Source organism: Polypterus senegalus, chromosome 3 (assembly GCF_016835505.1).
Source record: "Polypterus senegalus isolate Bchr_013 chromosome 3, ASM1683550v1, whole genome shotgun sequence".
In the NCBI taxonomy this organism is placed as follows: domain Eukaryota; kingdom Metazoa; phylum Chordata; class Cladistia; order Polypteriformes; family Polypteridae; genus Polypterus; species Polypterus senegalus.
The window spans coordinates 279,258,797-279,280,335 of NC_053156.1; the positions used below are offsets into that span (position 1 = coordinate 279,258,797).

At 45.0% G+C, this 21,539-nt stretch overlaps 1 protein-coding gene across 1 annotated transcript in view; it reads right to left on the reverse strand.

Annotated features, from left to right (window-relative positions):
* The window catches only part of LOC120526698 (copine-5-like), a 299,334-nt gene that overhangs the window by 111,907 nt on the left and 165,888 nt on the right, over positions 1-21,539 (reverse strand). Inside the window, exon 8 of the mRNA XM_039749857.1 lies at positions 10,320-10,423. Within this exon, the coding sequence (XP_039605791.1) occupies positions 10,320-10,423 (104 nt within the window). The remainder of the gene's footprint in view (positions 1-10,319; positions 10,424-21,539) is intronic.

Below are 21,539 nucleotides of genomic sequence, written 5' to 3' on the forward strand. Positions count from 1 at the left end.
TCCTGCTGACCACACTGCTTGGTCACTTATTCCAAGCATCTGTGGTTCTTTTGTGTGAATGAAAAACTTACTAATGTTTGTGTTGAAATTTACCCTTAACAAGTTTCTAACTGTGCCCCAGAGTTCTTGATGAATTCATTTTAAAGTTAAAGTTTTCATCCACTGGACTAATTCCCTTCATAATTTTAAACACTTCAATCACGTCTCCTCGTGACCTCCTTTCGCTTAAAATGCAAAGGCTCAGCTCTTTTAATCTTTCCTCATAATTCAACTCCTGGAGCCCTGGAATCAGCCAAGTTGCTCTTCTCTGGACCTTTTCTTGTGCTGCTATGTCCTTTTTGTGGGCTGGAGACCAAAACTTCACCCAGTACTCCAGATGAGACCTCACCAGAGTGTTATAAAGATTGAGCAGAACCTCCTGTGACTTGTACTCCACACATTAAGGTGCTATTTAACCTGACATTCTGAACACTGTTTGGAAGCTGACAGTGAGGTGTCCACTATGACTCTTAAATCCCTTTCATAAGGTGTATTTTCGATTTAGGGTTAATAACGGGTGTCCCAAAATTCACACAAGATTTGCATTTGGCGCCATTTCTGCGGTAAAGTGTTGCCAACGAAAAAAAAGACAGTGTGACAGCTCAAAGTTCAGGGTTATTAAAAATGGAGCGATACACAAAAGAACAACGCGTTTTCATTGTTGAGCAATATTTTAAAAATAATGAAGGTTTGGCAGCTACAGTTTGCAATTTGCGTACAAAATATGGTCGGAATAGTAACTTAACTTCATCAACTTTTTCAAACAAAATCATCTTCAGCAATGAGGCTCATTTTCATCTTGATGGCTTTCTTAATCATCAAAATTGTCGCATTTGGGGTTCAGAAAATCCACAAGTGATTGTTGAGAAACAAAGGCATCCACAGCGTGTCACTGTTTGGTGCGGATTTTGGGCTGGAGGCATCATCGGACCATTCTTCTTCGAAAATGCAGCTGGTCAGGCAATAACAGTTAATCATGATAATCCACCTTTTTGTGCCTAAATTGGAAGATATGGATGTGGACGACATGTGGTTTCAACAAAACGGTGCCACATGCCATACAGCCCGAGAAACAATTCAATTACTGCATAAGTCATTTCCTGGTCGTGTAATTTCCCATTTTGGTGATCAGAATTGGCCGCCCAGATCATGCGATTTAACGCCGTTGGACTTTTTTCTTTGGGGTTTTTTGAAGTCTAAGGTTTATGCCATCAAGCCCACGACCACCCACGCCTTGAAGGAGGAAATTGAGCGCTGTATCAACAAAATTCAGCCACATTTATGCAAAACGGTCATGGAAAATTTCGACAAAAGAGTGCGTATGTGCCAGCAAAGCCGTGGAGGCCATTTACCTGATATGCTATTCCATACATAACCCTATACAGTATACTTTATGAATCAATTAAAAATATACAATTTCTAATTAAAAACCTGTGTTCTCTATCAAAATTACTTCTTGCGTGAATTTTGGGACACCCTTTACAATTTTTGATTAGCATTAAGAACTCTTGTATAACACACCCTTGCATCCATTATTACTACTCTTCGTTTAACACCTAAAAGAAACACGGTAGTTCATAGCTGTCACTCTTACAATGAATTTCCAATCCATTTAGTGATAGCAGGTGGTAGTCTTGACCTTTCCATGCTTCATTGTAGCTCAGTCATTACGAAGTGTATAACACATTTGACCCCAGACAATAAACCTTTCAGCACAACATAGGAGCACATTTAATATTGATCCAGTAAATATTCTTTGCTCCTTAACATGCTTAGTAACAGTCAATAAAATATTCCATAATGACCTTTAATATATTGCCCATTGCTCATAACATAGCCAGCGCTAGTCAATGTCACATGTGCCCTTAGTGAGTTGAATTTTGAATGTTGTATGGTGATGGAGACTGAAACGTTTATTCAAACCGTTAACCATGAACTGTGAACCTGCTCCAAAACAACACTGCTGCTTTATAGACAAGACATATTGAACTTTAAACATTGAAGTAAGCCATGTTAAAGACAATTTAAATTAGTCCTCCAAGAAGCTGCACTTTTAGCTGCTGAAATCTTTGATACTTTGCATCTTTTAATTGATAGCAGTGCAGACTGCTAGCTATTGATTTAAACTCTGACGTTTTGCTGGCATCATTCTTATAGACTCCCCAAAAAAAGCATAAACTTACTATTTCTGGCATGTACAAAAATCAGTGTGTTATCTATTAGCCTGGGGTAAATAAGATTAGCTTGTGCATCAGCTTGGGAAAAGGACACAATTCTGCCATGGAAACATGACAGTGGTTTTAAGATTATCAATCATTTATGTCATCATTGTTAACTCCACATGGAGTGACGCCTTTAAGTTTGGGATGCATGCTGCACATAAAGAGAGAAGATCTTCACCATGGCCTTGACAGGATGCAGGTGCTTTAACACTGTAACTAGAAAGATGAAAGACCACTGTGGACTAACAAAACACTTAAGCAGTTGTGTACCTAAGGAACATGTCACTGTCATTTGTATTCTTAGCTCTGATCCTTCAATAAAGCCCTTCTTGGACGCGGTTTGTTTTACATCTGAAGGTTACGTAAACTAATGTTTCCCAGAGGACTTCTGTACCTTCAGCCATATCCAAATCGCTCATGTCAGTAACATTTTACGGACTGCTTGTTCATGTCTCAGTAAAGATTATGGAGCTTTTCGCCTTCAACAAAAAGCCCGTAAAAAATAACCCCAGATTAAACAAGTCCAGTGCAAATCAACATGTCGGTAAAGTCCTGTCATTTCCTGTGAAATCCTGTCATTTTCTGGGATTTTAGAGGCAGTGACTTGTTCACATTCTGTGAATCCCACACTGAACCTCTTGAATGCGATTCACACTGTCAGTCAACGAATGAGAGTCGGAATAAAATGGTTCCAAACGCAGACTTCTTATCAGAGGACTTGCTAGGTATTCAATACTGTCTCGACATTTTCTTCAGTATCTAAAAGTCTTCATAACAGAATAACATTTCTTCTCCCACAAGTCTTGAAATATGCCCTCCCAAATCAAATGGTTATGCACCACTTCTACAAACTTAGCATGGTCAGGCCGGTCACCTCCGAACAAGATGAGGCACAGAGTTTCATGCCTGCTCCAGTTGCTGCCATTCCTTACCCTGGTTACCCCCATGAATCTTTTCTTGTTACTTAGAGAAGTAATAGTAATGTAGCTAAAACATTTGTGGCTGTTTTGAGGTGACGACATTGCGTAAGCATAGAAGACATGTCTATCTCTGTAGTTTTTCCAGATATATCATTTGCATATCCTATGCAAATCCACAATAAAACTTACTGACTTTGTGTGGTAACAGTGACTTTACAGACATATGTTCTCAAAGCTTATCCGGTCCAAATACATTTTCTTACTTTTGCTATTATTGGGTTTACTGTGCTTTATTAATTTTGTTTTATTTCAATAGCAAGGTATAGTGAAAAGAGTGCCTAGTGCAGATGATTGCTATATTTCCACAGGAGTTACTGGCTGAGAAGGGATGCCCTCAATAACAACAACAACAATTTACTTCTAGTATAACCCAAAATCACACAAGGACTGCCTCAGTGGGCTTTAACAGGCCCTGATTTTTTGACAGCATCCCAAGCGCTGTGGTTCTGGTGAATTACTTTGTGGGATGGTGTTGATACATCCAACTGCTGTTGAACACTTGAGATGGTCATGGACTACCATAGGTCCAGACCACCACTGAGACTTGTCTGCTGTTAATACCTTGGAGTGCAGTTGGATGACAGGCTGGACTGGTTAGAGAACACAAAGACTGAGTACAGGAAGGGACAAAGCTGGTTCTATTTTCTGACGAGGCTATGCTCCTTTAACATATGTAAGAAACTCCTGCAGATGTTCTAACAGTCGGTGGTAGCCAATACTCTCTTCTCTGCTGGGGTGTGCTGGGGGTGGGTGGGAATAGCTTGAAGAAGAGAGATACTGATTGTATTGACAAGCTGATGAAGCAAGCAGGATCTGTGGATGGAATGAAAATGGACTCTCTGGTGGCAGTGGCAGAGGGGAGGGCAATATGTGAGCTGCTATCTATTATGGACAATGAACATCACCCACTATACACCAGCATAATTAAGCAGAGGAGTTTGTTTAGTTGCAGTTGTATGACAGAACTGCAATACAGACTGATGCAAAAGATCTTTTGTCCTCAGATCCATTAGACTCTTTAACTCTTCCTAAACATGCGGTTGGGCTCCAGGCCTGATGCCCCTTCTTTACTCTTGTGGGGACCACATCATAAGCCATATTAGCTAGATTAGCTATGTACTACATCTGAAATCCCTTTACTTGGTCATCGCTGTATAACCTTTGTCATAATGTGTCACTTTAACATGTTACCCTATCAGCATAAGCCATGTCACTTTATTTTAATATTATGTCACTTTAGTATCTGTCACTTTAATATTATGTGCCACCTGTCACTTTGATACTAGTATTATTTGCACAATTCCTATTGCACTGGCATTACCTGTATGGTCTGTAAGATAACAACACCAGTGTACTGAGATTTTATTTGGCAGCCTGTGCTTACTTAATGTTATTAATATAGTGTGTACTTTGTATAATTCCTGACTACTGGTACTTAAATTTCCATCTGGATTAATAAAGTATCTATCTATCTATCTATCTATCTATCTATCTATCTATTATATATTGCCTTTCCTATCTATCTATCTATCTATCTATCTATCTATCTATCTATCTATTATATATTGCCTTTCCTATCTATCTATCTATCTATCTATCTATCATATAGTGCCTTTTCTATCTATCTATCTATCTGTCTATCTATCTATCTATTATATAGTGCCTTTCCTATCTATCTATCTATCTATCTATCTATCTATTATATATTGCTTTTCCTATCTATCTATCTATCTATCTATCTATTATATATTGCTTTTCCTATCTATCTATCTATCTATCTATCTATCTATCTATCTATCTATCTATCTATTATATATTGCTTTTCCTATCTATCTATCTATCTATCTATCTATCTATCTATCTATCTATCTGTCTATCTATTATATAGTGCTTTTCCTATCTATCTATCTATCTATCTATCTATCTATCTATCTATCTATCTATCTATCTGTCTATCTATCTATCTATCTATCATATAGCACCTTTCATTTCTATCTATCTATCAATTCAGAGAGAGACCCCTTTCTAGGTAGGTAGGTGGGAATGCAATGGGTGTCAAAAATGGAGTAAACACAACACATAAAACAGAACACAAATAATCCTCTTTACAGGGCTAGATGGCCAATCTATCATGGCCACCTCAGAAATACAACCCAACGGTACAAACTACTTTGTTCTTGTAAAGTGTTGCTCACCAAATGCAGACACAGAGCGCTGTGAAAACTCTTAAGGCAAAAATGCAAGAATAGAAGATACCACTCACTAAATACAGAACTATCACATATAAAGAAACAAATTTATTTGAATATATCAAAAACAAAGTAGAAACAAATGAACATAAATGAGAAACAACAAGGTCTCTCCATCATCTAATCGTAGAACCACAGCCAGATTGTAGTAAAGGAGTCAGACAAGCCAGACACAGTCAGAGTCCTGGAGACCTCAGCCAACAAGCGCTCCTCCCCACACCATTGGCCAGTCTATAGTTGAGTCAGTGCTGGGCCAACCAATCAGATGAAAGGAGCCTTCTGCCCAGTGATTCCAATAGGAAGCAGTGTAGTGAGAAGGCACCTGTTTTGCTAAGTGGCATACATGTGGTGTGAAGCTCTGTTTGGTCTGTTCATGTTGAGTTAGGAAGTCTCTTTGCTTGAAGCAGCTGTCCATGTGGCATCTGAAGACATACATGAGGGCCACTATAAAGCAGCTATATCTAAGTGTTATTTTGCTTAAGGAAGCTGTCCATGTGCAGATAAAGTCATACACACAGTGAGCGAAAAAGCAGCCATACAGAAATCTCAGCTGGCCTAAGGTAGCTTTCCACATGCAGCTAAAGTCATATGTCGGGGGTGCTATAAAGCAGCTCAACTGAAGTCTTAGGTATCTGATCACATGTGGATGAAGCCATACGTGTGCTGGGCATTATAAAGCACATGTAACTAGCATTCACACACATACATAAACACATACACCATAGTTACTTAGCTGTGTTATGCGGTGAAGACGAACTGGTCATCTTCAAGTGAACTTCCACAATATATTAATACTCCAGTCTAAAGTTAGTTTGTCTTTTTTTTTCTCATGACCCAATCTTTCCCTTCTTAGTGTTTTTGAGACCCAGTCCATGATGCCCGTCATATCGGTGGGGGAGTAGTTGCCACCAACATTCATAGTTTCCCCCTTGGAAAATCTAAAGTGATAATCATAGCATGGGGTGGGGGGCCTTGAAGAATCTCCATTGACAGTCATAACAATTGCTTAAACAACCTGTGGCAACCCATTGCAAGACACTTCACAAACCATACCATTAAATACGATGGAGAGTCACAACCCTGTGCAACCTAAAAGGGGCAACCTGCCCCCCAAGTAAGAAACGCTGCTGTAACCCATTCAGTGCCAGTCCAAATCAGATATTGGTGCAGGGGGACAACAGAACATTAAGCACAGCTTCATAGTTTACAACTTCTCATGTCATGATTATTCCATGTCTTTCCATTTATTAATGAAAATTAATTCAGTAATGGTCAATAGAACAGTTTATGCTATTCTTTATAATTATTATTATAACTTTATAACTATATAGGATGTAGTTATCAACTATGCTGCTAAGCATTACATGCCTACAGTCTTGTTAATCTGCCTGCCTAGTGGCATTGTGCTGAGTTGATTGAGATCTGTATTTCTGACATTTATTTGACAATGGCAATGGTGACTGTAGCAGTTTATTTTCTAAAAGCCAAATAAAATATGTCAAGTCATGTTAAACTTCAAGACAATGATCATCACTTGTTTTTCACAATGTTTTTCATCATTAACTGACTTATAATAAAGAGTTTCCCTGTGAATAGGCTGTTGATAAGCAACACTACACTTGTCATGCATGCGGGTCCAGGGACCACCTTCCTTGCTTTGATAAGGCAAGCTGTTCCACCCTGGGATGGGAGGGAACACTAGTGCTAACATTCTCTTCTCCTTTCCCCTCTGCAGAAAAGAAAAGATGCTCAAGGAGGACACCTGACTCTGCCCAGCCAACCAGAGAAGTCTCCGCCCCTTCTGGTCCCAGCCTTGTAAAGCTGTCCAGTTCCCAGATAGTGGAGTCAGATACCCAACTGACACTCGTGAAGGACAGAGCTCCCGAACACTTGCTCTTGGGATTGACTCAAACTTGGCTAAGTTTGAGTCGTTTGCCGGTTGTCCTTATCAGTCACATTTAAAGGGTATACCACGGTGTTACCCCAATCTCTTCTTGGTATTTCAAGCTGTCTGTTTTCCCAGCCATCATTACACCCTAAACTGTTGAGGTGTCCAATGGAGATCATCTGGAAGAAAGTGTCTGGAGCAGCGGCACATGCTGTAATAACAATATAAGTTTAATGTTTGTAATAAGAATATAATTTTAATGTCACTGTGCTCTGTACAAAAATCCACTCACATGTACAGGCCAGGCCAAAGTTAGCACACAGGGGCTCTCAGTATTTAGAACTGGTAGGCAAGCATTTGAAGAAAGATGGGGACAACCACGAAAATGGGCATTGTACTATTTCTGTATGTTAGAGATGAAATTGAATCCTCTCCTTCCCTTGTCTGGAACCTAAGAAAGGGCCTGCACGTGGACAAACCAGTATAAAAGACTTGGACAGCAGCCAAATACCTCGAAGCCAACAGACGGATGGGTGATATCGTCATCCGTCCTGAAAACCCTTCCAGCGCAGCAATGAAAAATGGCAGACTGTATAGATCAAGATCCCACCTTGGTATTGTCATGCTATGGCTTCCTCCGCTTGTTATGCCGCGTAAATCGTCATTAAAGAAAACTACGTTATTTTCTCTTATGTGATTTTTACCGCCATATCACAATGGTCAAAAGGGTGTCTTTTGACACCCACTGCACGCCCAACCTACCTGGAGAGGGGTCTTTCTCTCGCCTTTCCCGAGGTTTCTTCCATTTTTCCCTACAAGGTTTTTATTGGGAGTTTTTCCTTGTCTTCTCAGAGAGTCAAGGCTGGGGGGCTGTCAAGAGGCAGGGCCTGTTAAAGCCCATTGCGGCACTTCCTGTGTGATTTTGGGCTATACAAAAATAAACTGTATTGTATTGTATTGTATGGGAGAGGTATCGCTTTTTAATATCATATCTATATAGTTTTTGGTTACTTAAACGCTGCAATTACAAAAGAACTTATTCCAACTAGGGAGCTATCTTCTCCTAAAGGAACACATGCAAAACTGCATTTTGCACAACAGCAATGCACCTGCACCAGATCTCACTTCCTGTGACATTTTTTGTTCCTGAAATTAAAATGGAGACTAAAGGGAAGATGATTTGCTATTGTGGTGGAAATCCAGGAAAATAATCACAGGAGGCTCTAAACACGGGAATAAAAGATGAGTACAGGAAATGCTTCCAGGAATGCAGGAAGCACTGGGATAAGTGTATTGGATCTCAAGGGGTGTATTTTGATGGTGATTAAAATGGAACTGGTGCAAGCTATATATATATATATATTTTGTTTTTTTAAACAATTATGAAAATTTTGGGTTCATCCGCATATTAAGTTCCATTTCATAGCACATTTTGAACAGTGGAATAGAACAACATATTAATCGATGGTGTGTGGCATATTCTTTATCAGTCTCTATTGCAGTCTTCAGTTTCTCACACTGGTCTGCAGCACATTCATTGCCAGTGTATGTGACATTTGGCAGGCGTCAGCAGACCAACCATTAGTCACCAATATACAGTGTGCACATCACCGGTTAGTCTGTCAATTTTTCACACATTTCATGCTCATGAAAAGATCATTCTGCACTAATCTACAAATTATGTGCCAATACTCATAACACATCGACTACCCGACTACTGTATAGCACTCCTGCCACAGATCAATAGCACACTAAATCAAACCCTTGTACCCTTTGTCTTCATTTGGTGTCTTTATATGCTTGCCAGTGGTTCTTCCAGTGCACACACACACACACACGTCCTCAGTATTTAAGTAGTAAAGACACAATAGAAGTCAGCTGTTTCCACTCACCCAGGCTAGGACTTGATGCTCCTTTTGTCTCAAATTCCCAATATCTCGTGCTCCATGTGCCACTCACCCTTTTACCAATTTAATGATTTGGGTTTGCCTTATAAACAAGATTGTGCTATCTGTGTACGCACTTCTGCTTGTCCTACACATTGTCCTGACTTTGTGGGATTTGTTGACCTGCCGTGACAGATAAAACACTACGTCTACTGTCATATAACACTAAGGCACTATCAGCTTACATTGCTTACTGTGACTGGGACTCAACCAACGGCATTTTATGAGTGAGATGAGCAAAAACAAAAAAAAAACACTTAGCAAGCAGTGAGCAACATTTCACTTGACTGTTTAAACTACAATAGGAATTGTCTTGTGTCTCCTCTGGTCCTCTGGTCTGTAACACCTTCAGAAACAGTCCATTGCACATTTTCTGCCAATCCTTGTTTAATTTGTTAAAACTCCAAAGAACATCTGGTACTCATGGAAAAATAATTGGTGCTGAATGAAAACACATTTTACTTAAAGAATATAGATTAAGTATTAATTTTAAATAAGCATTTTATATTTGCTGGTTTTGCATAAATTGTAGATAAGCATTATTGAAAATAAGAAATGCTCAAGAAATCAATAGTGCTTATTTTGAGGGGTCAGAATGGGGCTTATAAAAAGTATTCACTCCCATGGAAGTTTTCATATTTATTATTATACAAGCATCTGAAACAGTATCTATGACAGTTAGAAGGCTGTCAACCAACTCAACAAAGATGTAAACCATGACTAGTTGCACCTTCAGAGCAGGAGGTTCTGCTTCAGTATTCATTTACTAGACAAATGGTCAGGTTGGCCAGCACTTCTCAGGACACACAAGTCACCTTCAGAATGGTCCCCCTTACAGCTCTTGGCTCAGTTTTTCTTGGCATGGATGCTTCTTAACACACATTTTTAACCACCCAAGTCCCATTTTGCAGAGAACTCTCCACTGGCTTTGCTTTGCCTTCATTAACAAGCCTAGAGTTGGCATTAGGATCCCCCTTGCCCCCCACCACACTTACGTCCCATCTTCGTTGCTCCTGTAAAAGACCATAAAGGGGTCGGATTTTCCAAAAAAGTCCTTCTTGTCCAACTTGTTGGCACAGAACTGCATGGTGGCACTGTCCTGAAAAAGGTGAAGAGAAAGAAAATGATTTTAATCAGTCTGGCCCCTTTTCTGGCTTGACAATGTTGGCACACCTTTTCCAACTGGTCAAAGATTTCAAAATCAGAGTCTAGAGATGGATGGACACATTTGGTGTCAGCTTCCCCTTTTAACAGAAACTTTGCAGGGGACAAGGTGTGCATTTTGGTAGGTAATTGACACAGTGCTCATACAGTATATTAAATGCACCACTGTTACCCTGCGCTTGAAGCTGTTGCTTGGTGAGGTGCCATTCACTCAATCTGTTCACTCTCAGAAACTTGCCTTCTGATTTGGGTGTGCCAGACCTGTTCTGTCAGAGTTTTCTCCAGTTCCCAAGTTCATTTTGATTCCTCTAAAGAAAATGCCTACACTTATAAGCAGAGGTCTGTCTGTCTTACTTTGTTAGTTGCATTTTTCCTCACCATTATGATAGCAATATAGAGCACAATATTGTCCAAATTATGCTTTGCATTTAAACAGACAGAGGGTTTGTAAGTAATCAACAAAAGTCAGGACACCTGCAGGAACTCTTTGTATTAACTTGGAATGCTTAGTCTACTTCTATTGCTGCTGAAAAACTGTAAGTTATCAACATTATATTTTTTTCTGAAAAAGACCTTTTTGTATTACCCTTCATTTTTTTTTTTACCGCTAGGAGGTTTCTGCTTACCTTTGTCCCATTTGAGGTTATCTGATAGAACTGGAATAATTAAATTTCTATAAAATTTTCAAAAAATGTGGTTGTTCTAAGCGTTTTAACCAGGTGTGTGTATATATATATATATGTATATACAGTATAAATCTTAGCCTCTTTGCGGTTCTGCTGCTCGCGTATGGGGATGAGGATGTACAGATTTTTATTTTCATGGGAATTGTTACATATGCATCAACACAACATATAACTGCCCATGATTGAATTTCGTTTCTTTCTCTCTGTGAAATAAAACGACTTTTTTGAATGTTTGGCTCTGAGATTTGTTAATTGTCATTCTAATGGGAAACTAAATAATACAAAGAGTACCTGACACGTGTTTCGCCCTCATAGGGGCTCATATGGTGTATGCATTTTTGCATCCCCTTACAAGGATCGAACCTCGGATGTCTGATCTTCACCCAGCATCTGTGGCACAGTGTAAGAGGCATCGCCTCAGGCACTGATGTCCGAGGTCCTGACAAGCCCCATAGTATTAAGACACCATCCAGCAAAGGCAACTTACTCTGCCCCTTCCTGTCTCTGAGCCATAAAAGCACAAACACCCGAAGGAGTTGCCACTTCGCGGCCAAATTACTTGAGAGATGGAGTTCCTCTATAACTTGAAGATAACTTGAGACTTACTCAGCCCAATGTTGGCAAGACTGCCATTCCTTCAGATGACCACGAAATATTTATTTTGCATGCACATCACAGGCTACTGACCCAACTCCTTCCAGTCAGTCCCAACACTCCCAAATGGTGGCATTTCATTTGGAATTTGACTTAGTATAAGATGGAGCTCCACAATCTAGACCTTCTCCTACAAGTTTTGTTTGTACTTTGCACCTTCAGGCGCCTGTTTTGTTTAAACATGCCAATGGGATCAGAAGAGGAAACCTGGCTGGCACCCTGATACTTCTTTGAACACACCATATGTTTCTTCCACCCATCTGCAATATATAGTGGACTGTATGAAGCAATGCAAACCACCTGAGAAATTGCAAACAACTGTGGCGCCAATTGTCCCACATATTATGCAGCCCTGAACTGGGTGTGGGGTGGGGTGTCATGTGAAAAAAGTGTTCTTATTTCTACATTGTGTGACCGACATGCAAATCCCCTTAAATGAAAGTCTGCAATGTTCACTTTAATCACGTCTGAATTGTGTGATTTGTAATTTTATACTGTGGAGCAGAGGGGGAAATCAATGAAAAATGGGTCTTTGTTGCAAAATGTGTGTGTATATATTTAGGGGTTAGTGATGTACTCCAATTCTCCTCCACTTTTACCCACAGAACAACTGAAGAACCAGTCCAATAATCACTTCTGGCTAATGAATACCTTATTTATGATGTCACTTCCAGTTCCACCCCTCAAGGTCACACCTCCAGAGGATGTCACTCCAATCCCAGAAGGCCACTTACTTGTTACATCACTTCCTGCTGTTTCATAATATATATATATATATATATATATTGTGGCCCGGCCGGGCTGGAGCCCGCCGGACGCCAGGAGGACGTGAGGAGGGCTTGTGCCTCCTCCGGACCGCGAGGGCGTCCGCCCTGGTTTTGTTGGGAGCCACGGGTTGAGGGCATGGAAGCCCTACCCTGTAGGGGCCCGTGGTTACCGCCAGGCGGCGCCCCGATGCCGGTTGATCCCATGCAGTCGCCGGCCGGAGCTGGAGCCCGGCCGGGACGCCTTGGAGGACGAGAGGAGGGCTTGTGCCTCCTCCACACCGCGAGGGGGCGTCCGTCCTGGTTCTGTTGGGGACCACGGGTACAGGGCATGGAAGCCCAGCCCTGTAGGGGCCCGTGGTCACCGCCAGGCGGCGCTCCGATGCCGGTTTATCCCGTACGGTCCGCGGCTGGGGCTGGAGCCCGGCCGGGACACCTTGGAGGACGTGAGGAGGGCGAGTGCCTCCTCCAGACAGAGTGGGGGCGTCCGTCCTGGTTCAGGGGGCCTCGGGTACAGGGCATGGAAGCCCAGCCCTGCAGGGACCCGTGGCCACCGCCAGGCGGCGCCCAATGCCTAATTATCCCGGGAGCCCGACACTTCCGCCACACCAGGAAGTGCCGGGGGGAAGACTTTATGTGGCGCCCGGAGAGCTACCAGGAAGGCAGCCGACACTTCCGCCACGCTGGGGCGTGGCCAAGGAACAGATGGCGGAAGCACCTGGGGCTCATCCGGGGCATTATTTAAGGGGCCGCCTCCCTCCAGTCGGGTGGGGAAGTCGGGTGGAAGTGGACTGAGCAAGAGGAAGGACTGGAGGCGGCCAGGAAGGCACAAGAGACTGTGGGCCTGGACTTTGGGGAATTTGGTGCGAGAAGGCACTGGGGGTGCACGTGAGCACGAACTGTAAATAATATTGGTGAAAATAAATGGTGTGTGGTGAAACAATGTTGTCCGTCTGTCTGTGCCGGGGCCAGCTTTCACAGTGGCGTAGCCGGCAGGATACTCCGCCTGGTTCAAGGCGGGGACCTGTGTTGTTAAAACAAAATATTTCTGTGAACGGCCCGGCGCAGCAGCGGACCCCACACACTGGCCGCGGGAGCGGCCCGTGCACGACCGCGGGCGTTCGCCCAGAAACCGCCTCCGGACAGCGGGAATTGCTTTCCCCGGGTGCGGAGGAGAACCAGACATCGCCGGAGCGCAGCGGGCTCCAGTCGCGCTGTCGAGACAGACAGCCAGGCCGGCGTGGCAGCACAGAAGGCCACACCGAGGCGGGGGCCTCGGCATGACGGGATCCGGGAGGTAAGTGCCCTGCCCTGCATTCATCGGCCCCTCGGGGTCGGTCTTACCTTCATTTCTACAGGGAGGGACGAACCGGATCCGCGTCCGTGGCAGGAGCACGCCGCGCCACGGGCTGTCGGCAGCGCGGCGACGGCGGCAGCAAAGAAGGCTGCGGAAACGGAGCTGCTGCGGCTCGAGGAATCGCCGCAACCACAACGCGCGAAGAGGCACGCCTCCGCACTCGAGCAGGGAAGGCAAGATGGCGCTGGTCGGATGTCCCGCCCGCTGACAGGCACGGATTGGCGGTGTGTCTTGCGTGCCGCCGATGATTGGATAGAGGCGGGCCCAAGGAATGCCAGTCTCGTGCCAAACCGAGACCCCATTGGGCCAGAGGGAGTGGCCCAGAGGAGGCAGGCGTCGCGTGGAGCTGATGGACAGGTAAGCCCACCGACGCCTGTCTCTCTCTCCACCAGCGGCTCGGCGCGCGTCGGAGGAGTCCTTCGCCCGCCAAGCCGTCCTTAGAGGAGCTGCTACGTGTTCGCCGCTCAGTGTGAGCAGCTGATGGAGATGGCGGTCGCGTCGAGAAAGACACCGAGTGAGACGGAGGATCGGCGCGGCGCTGGAACCGGAGGCAGGCAGAACACGGCGGGAGTGGTGAGTGTTGCCGTTCCCGTAGAGCAAGTGGGGAGGTTTGCGAACATGGCTGTGACCGTTTACGGACGATCAGCTCCAAGTAAGCAACCTCCCGACAGCAGACGCCGCGGTGCAGACGGCTAGCGCGGCGAGGAGCTCGAATATGCAGGGGCTGGTAGGATCGGGGCTGCTGAGTGCCCTGGGTCCTAGCGCCCTGCGCTCCAAGCCTGCAGCTGTCTCCTGTCGCTCTGCCTGGACGCAGACGGGGCTGGATTTGAGCTTTTGCTGTGCTCAGACCCAGACCGTCAGCGCGTCCAAGAAAAGAAGGAGGAACCGAAGGGTGAATGCCGGTTCCTCCGATAGGAGAGGGCGCGCGCTGGGTGCGCGTCCGAGAAGGGCCGTCCTCTGTGCGGGCAGAGGAGATCCCCTGGGCGGCTGGGCGAGCCGCCTGCGAGCGGTGCCGCGGACAACAGGCGGACGGGCATGGAACCTGCGACGGAGGACTTCAGCAGGCAAGTCAGGGGCTGTCGGAGGGGGCAGGAGCACTGCGGGTACGGAGACCGGCAGGGCACTCGGGCTGAGTGTCCTGGCAGTGCTTCTGGCCCTCTTTTCCTTTTTTCCACAGGCCCGAAGCCCCGACGAGCGCTGAGGACGACGTCGTCAGGGACCTGCCCTCCTGAAACGGGCCGCTCCGCGGGAGGGCTCCACGCCGAGAGGCCAATAGTGTCCCAACTGCGGGGAACAGCGGGGGCGAGAGCGGCGCAGACCACAGGGGCGCGTTTGCGCCGGCGGGGGTGCCGAAGACGGATGTCCCAGGGTGCCGTGTTGGACCCTGGGGCATAGTAGGACCCTCACCGGGACGTGCTGCCCTTCGGTTGTGCCGCTCGACCCACGTGTCCTCGCTAGCGGTGGGGCACTGTGGCCCCGGCCGGGGCTGGAGCCCGGCCGGGACGCCCAGGAGGACGTGAGGAGGGCTTGTGCCTCCTCCGGACCGCGAGGGGGCGTCCGTCCTGGTTTTGTTGGGAGCCACGGGTTGAGGGCATGGAAGCCCTACCCTGTAGGGGCCCGTGGTTACCGCCAGGCGGCGCCCCGATGCCGGTTGATCCCATGCAGTCGCCGGCCGGAGCTGGAGCCCGGCCGGGACGCCTTGGAGGACGAGAGGAGGGCTTGTGCCTCCTCCACACCGCGAGGGGGCGTCCGTCCTGGTTCTGTTGGGGACCACGGGTACAGGGCATGGAAGCCCAGCCCTGTAGGGGCCCGTGGTCACCGCCAGGCGGCGCTCCGATGCCGGTTTATCCCGTACGGTCCGCGGCTGGGGCTGGAGCCCGGCCGGGACGCCTTGGAGGACGAGAGGAGGGCTTGTGCCTCCTCCACACCGCGAGGGGGCGTCCGTCCTGGTTCTGTTGGGGACCACGGGTACAGGGCATGGAAGCCCAGCCCTGCAGGGACCCGTGGCCACCGCCAGGCGGCGCCCCAATGCCTAATTATCCCGGGAGCCCGACACTTCCGCCACACCAGGAAGTGCCGGGGGGAAGACTTTATGTGGCGCCCGGAGAGCTACCAGGAAGGCAGCCGACACTTCCGCCACGCTGGGGCGTGGCCAAGGAACAGATGGCGGAAGCACCTGGGGCTCATCCGGGCATTATTTAAGGGCCGCCTCCCTCCAGTCGGGTGTGGAAGTCGGGTGGAAGTGGACTGAGCAAGAGGAAGGACTGGAGGCGGCCAGGAAGGCACAAGAGACTGTGGGCCTGGACTTTGGGGAATTCGGTGCGAGAAGGCACTGGGGGTGCACGTGAGCACGAACTGTAAATAATATTGGTGAAAATAAATGGTGTGTGGTGAAACAATGTTGTCCGTCTGTCTGTGCCGGGGCCAGCTTTCACAATATATATATATATATATATATATATATATATATATTGTGAACCTTGCCCTGGACACAGGCAGACACGTTAATGTCACCCACAAACACACGTTTATTTTTCATCCTTCTTTACAATTCAGCTCACTAATCCCCAATACCCCTTAGTCCAGGCCACTCCAATGCCTTCTCTTTCTTCTTCTCTTTTTCCTCTCTATCTCTCTCTTTTCTTCTTACCGCCTCCTCCCTTCTCCAGACGTTGCCACTCTTCCACCCAACTCTTGTCATCGACTGGAGGGAGGCGGCCCCCTTAAATAGGATGGGCTCCAGCTGCTTCCCGGCACTCCTCCGCAGACACGCCCCAGTGTGGCGGAAGTGCCGGCTGCGCACCCGGAAGCCGTCAATCCCATTGAGCACGTCTGGGACCTGTTGGATCGCAGGGTGAGGGCTAGGGCCATTCCCCCCAGAAATGTCCAGGAACTTGCAGGTGCCTTGGTGGAAGAGTGGGGTAACATCTCACTGCAAGAACTGACAAATCTGGTCCAGTCCATGAGGAGGAGATGCACTGCAGTACTTCAAGCAGCTGGTGGCCACACCAGATACTGACTGGTACTTTTGATTTTGAGCCTCCCTTCATTCAGGGACACATTGTGAAACATTTTTAGTTTATGTCTTATGGTGTTGACTCTTTTACTGTTCATACAAATATTTACACATTAAGTTTACTGAAAGTAAAAACAGTTGAAAGTCAGAGGACGTTTCTGAGTATATATACACACACATATATAGTTTTACTGTCAAACAATGCAAACAGTACGCGACATGTGTTTCGTCCTAATTCTGGGCTCATCAGGCGTACACACTCACTGCACCCCCTCTTGGTGAATTGAACCTTGGACATCAGCGTGGCAGATATTTGCAGGCTCGCAGACCAACCACAAGCGTTACCTGGTAGGTAACCACCCATACAATCAGATTGTGATTCAGTCTACAAATGCCATGTATATGTATATGTGTGTGTCAGCCATTTTTGTATTAGTCAACTCTGTTCTGAACTCAAGTTCATTGCATCAGTCTACACTTCAAAACAAACCCTTTAGCTTTGTTTTTATGTGTTTTGTTATATATATATATATATATGTATATATATATATATAATTTAAAGATGCTATGGCATGACTGTGTCCTTAAATCTCTGCAGACAGAAGCAAGGCTTGGTTAGCTAGTTTAAAATTTGGAGCATTTTTACATTTTCTAGTCACTTTTCATCAAAGAGTTTATCACAATTTTGTTTATTACATACAATATTTTTGTAACAGCATATCAATTTCAAAAATAACAGTGAACAGTAAGGTGCAATTAGAAGTATATAAAATATGTTTTTCATACAATTTTACAATATTATGGAACTGAAGTTGCTTTCAGCAGTCAGCAGATTCCAGCTCAGGTGATGTAAAGACTCCTGTGCTGTTGTTAGTTGTTGGATGTGGAAGCTCTGTGGCAAATTGGATCTCAAATCTCCTAAATATAAAAAATTTCAAAGAAGAACCCAATGGAGATTTAAATCTGTGCTGAAGTCTCAAGCTAAAATTGTTGGCTGCATCCAAATGTGCTAGATAGTGGATCATTGTGGCACTGTGAAGATAAATTACAGTGTCAGAGAAATATTGAATCATTGTAATCTTCAGATAATGCAGCCGTGGGTTGTTTTTAGTCTAATAGAAATACTGAGTACACGTTTAGTCACTGTGGTATAAAGAATCACTGAGCCATCTTTCATAGATTTTTAAATAAGTTTTTTTTTTTTTTTACAAACATGAACATCTTGTCACTTATCTGCTGCTTCAGTTTTTAGGAGCAGCAGAACTGAGCTTCATGCAAGATGCCAGACGGCTACAGGGACGATGCAGGATGGGGGCACAGACAAAAGCAGACTGTTAGCCAATAACGAGACCTTCTCCTGCATTCAGACACAGTAAGTGATGGTGATGAATAAAAAAGACAATAGCTTTACTACTGAATTGAAGAAATAAATACTCATCTATCATCATATCTTCTTAATATGATAACACGGTCATCCAGCCCCACCTACTTCTGACCCCGCTCGAGATGTATTTGCTTCAGCACCCATGACTGCAAGAGTTTGAGTGTTCACACAAATAAAAGAAAACAATATAAAAGACTAGCCCACCAGCGGCGTACCATACGCCACATAATCAGGCCGGTTTTTTAATAATTTTTAAGCACAGGGAGAAAATTAACATTTGAAAAATCGGTAATGTAATAAATCAACAAGAAAAGCAGCATTGTAACAATGCACGGAACGAACCAACACACAATCGTCTGTGCAGCGCTCAGGCACGGAGGGTGGAACGGGAGGAGAGGAGAAGAACGTCCACTACGCTCCCTCCATCATGCTAGTCTGCTGATTTCTCGTCCAGTATGCACTGCTTGCTCATGTGCCCACCTTCAACTGGTCACTTGAGTCGTTGTCGTCTGTGCACAGTCCAGATGCAGCTGTGACTCACGTAGACTTTTCATTGCTCTGTGCGGTTTTGGCTGCCTTTCTATATATAATCCACCAAGACACCCGACCACGGTGGTAGCGAGGTGGGAGTGGGGTGTGTACAAAGTGCAGGAACATCTAAGAAGACGCATGTTTGTCGCGGATGCGAATTGCTGTATGTAGCGTGTAAAACAGTTTGCTATGGTGCACGCGGTCGTGCGTTGTAATCGAAAACTCGTTTTTTAAAGACTGCTCACTTCATTGTGCATACGGCTGTAGGTGAATGAAAAGATGCAACTCTGGAAAGGGCAACATACAATACAGTGTTTTACATGCTGCATACAGCGATTCACATTCGTGACAAATTGTTTTACCCGCTGCATACAGCGATTTACATCCGTGACAACCATGCCTCTTCTTAGATAGTCCTGTCGCGTCCACCCTCGTTCTCGAAGCATATTAACCGCCTGGGCATGTGGTGCCTCTGTGTCAGGCACAGAGAAATTCAGCCGCCGAGAGAGCATCTCGACTGTTGCAGGGCCTGCATTGGTGAAGCAGATGAGACGGTAATGAAACAGAGGCACAGAGCTTATTGGTTTTTAAAGACTGCCTCCTTCATTGGGTTTTAACCAATGCACGGAACAAACCAACACACAATCGTCTGTGCAGCGCTCAGGCGCTCAGGGTGGAACGAGAGGAGAGGAGAAGGACATCCACTCCGCTCCCTCCGTCATGCTAGTCTGCTGATTTCTCGTTCAGTATACACTGCCTGCTCATGTGCCCACCTTCAACTCGTCACTCGAGTCGTTGTCGTCTTTGCACAGTCCAGATGCACCTGTGACTCACGTAGACTTTTCATTGCTCTGTGCGGTTTTGGCTGCCTTTCTATATATAATCCACCAAGACACCCGAACACAGTGGGAGGGGGGTGTGTACAAAGTGCAGGAGCATCTAAGAAGACGCATGTTTGTCGCGGATGTGAATTGCTGTATGTAGCGTGTAAAACAGTTTGCTATGGTGCACGCGGTTGTGCGTCGTAACCAAAAACTTATATTTTAAAGACTGCTCACTACATTGTGTTTTAACCTCAGTTGTAAAGGAATGCTTTAAGGATCCCATGGGATACCCCTCGTAAACAGTTTTACACGCTGCATATGGCGATTCACCTACGCGAGTAACATGCCTCTATGAACAGTCAACGTGGGTCGGAACTGCATGTGACCTGTACGATAGATGAATATAAATGACGCCGGTTTTTCTGTGTCGTCGCGTCAGAGTTGGTGGCCGTGGCTCTGTGAGTTGTCGTCGTATCCAATGGTCTTGGTGTTGGTGGGCATGGCTCCTTTCTGCGTGCGCCATAGGTGTCTCACTTGTCGACGGCTTAGTGAATCCACGCCCCTTCCGGCGTGCTTTCCATAGCTGTCTTGCCTTAGTGAATTATATATATAGATATGTAAGTTGAAGGAACAACTCTCAGGTTAAAACTGAAATGGTAAATGAATTTGTAGTTGAAGTCACACTGAATGTTTCTGTTTTGAGATGTGATTTTGCAAAGTAGCCAATTCTTTTAAATAGGTGTTTTTGACATTTCAAACATGTGTACAGTTTATTCATATCTTGAAAAAAATTCAACAGTTATCTCAAATTTCCTTAAAGAATAAGCGTGTCTAATTTCGACAAAATTGGTCCATCAGGCTTCAAGTTTTTTATGCTCACAGACAGACAGGCATGGCTATTGCAGTAGGTGCTCTTCACTTCATATGCAAACAAACCTGAAAAGGACAAAGGTGAATCACAGATGAAGCTGAAGTGATGTCAGCGTACTGCAGGTCGCAGTCACTCATGCATCTACTTTTACTTCCACAAAGCCAGGTCAGAGCACACAGAACAGCTGACATGTATGTCTTTGACGTGTGGAATGAAACAATAGATTAACTAGGGCACGGGATTACGGGCTCTGAACAAAACATGTCGCTGAAAACAAGAGACCCAAAACTAACCTTCTTACCACTCACGCCTAAGAAGTCAGTAGTAGCTAATTACAGCTTGTCGTTGGTGTGAAAGGTAAAAATGATAATGAGCCTAACCAAGGAAAGATAATGAGACTAACCAACCATAAATCCTACAAATGATCCTAATGTGAGGCCCACGTTCTGTAAAGAGAAACAGTTGTTTTGCAATTACTTTTTTTCTTCTCCCATCTTTCTTGGATTTAAGGTTCTTTAGTCTATTGAGTTATGAGAAAATGACGCTTAACATTTACATTCTGAATGTCTTATTTCCATACTACACACTTAATTCCCTTTCTATGATTTTTTTTTTTTTTTTACATTTTTTTAGTTTGTTTCCTCAAATTGCCATTTTCTGAGGCTTTGTTTATTTACTTATCCTGCACAAGGCAGGAACCATTAGTGGACAGGCCATCAGTATAATCATGCGGCATATGCACCCACTCATACAAACAACTTAAATTAACTTCTACTACACCACCTGGTAATCAGAACATATAACTTCACATTGACAGGGACAGGATTTGAATCCAAGACCACAGACCTGTAAGGCAGCAGCTTTCCACTCAATCTGTAAACAACTAGTAGTCCACTGGGATTTGAGTTTTTTTTATACTGACAGAAAGACATGACTACTGCAGTAGGTGCTTTCCACTTTATAT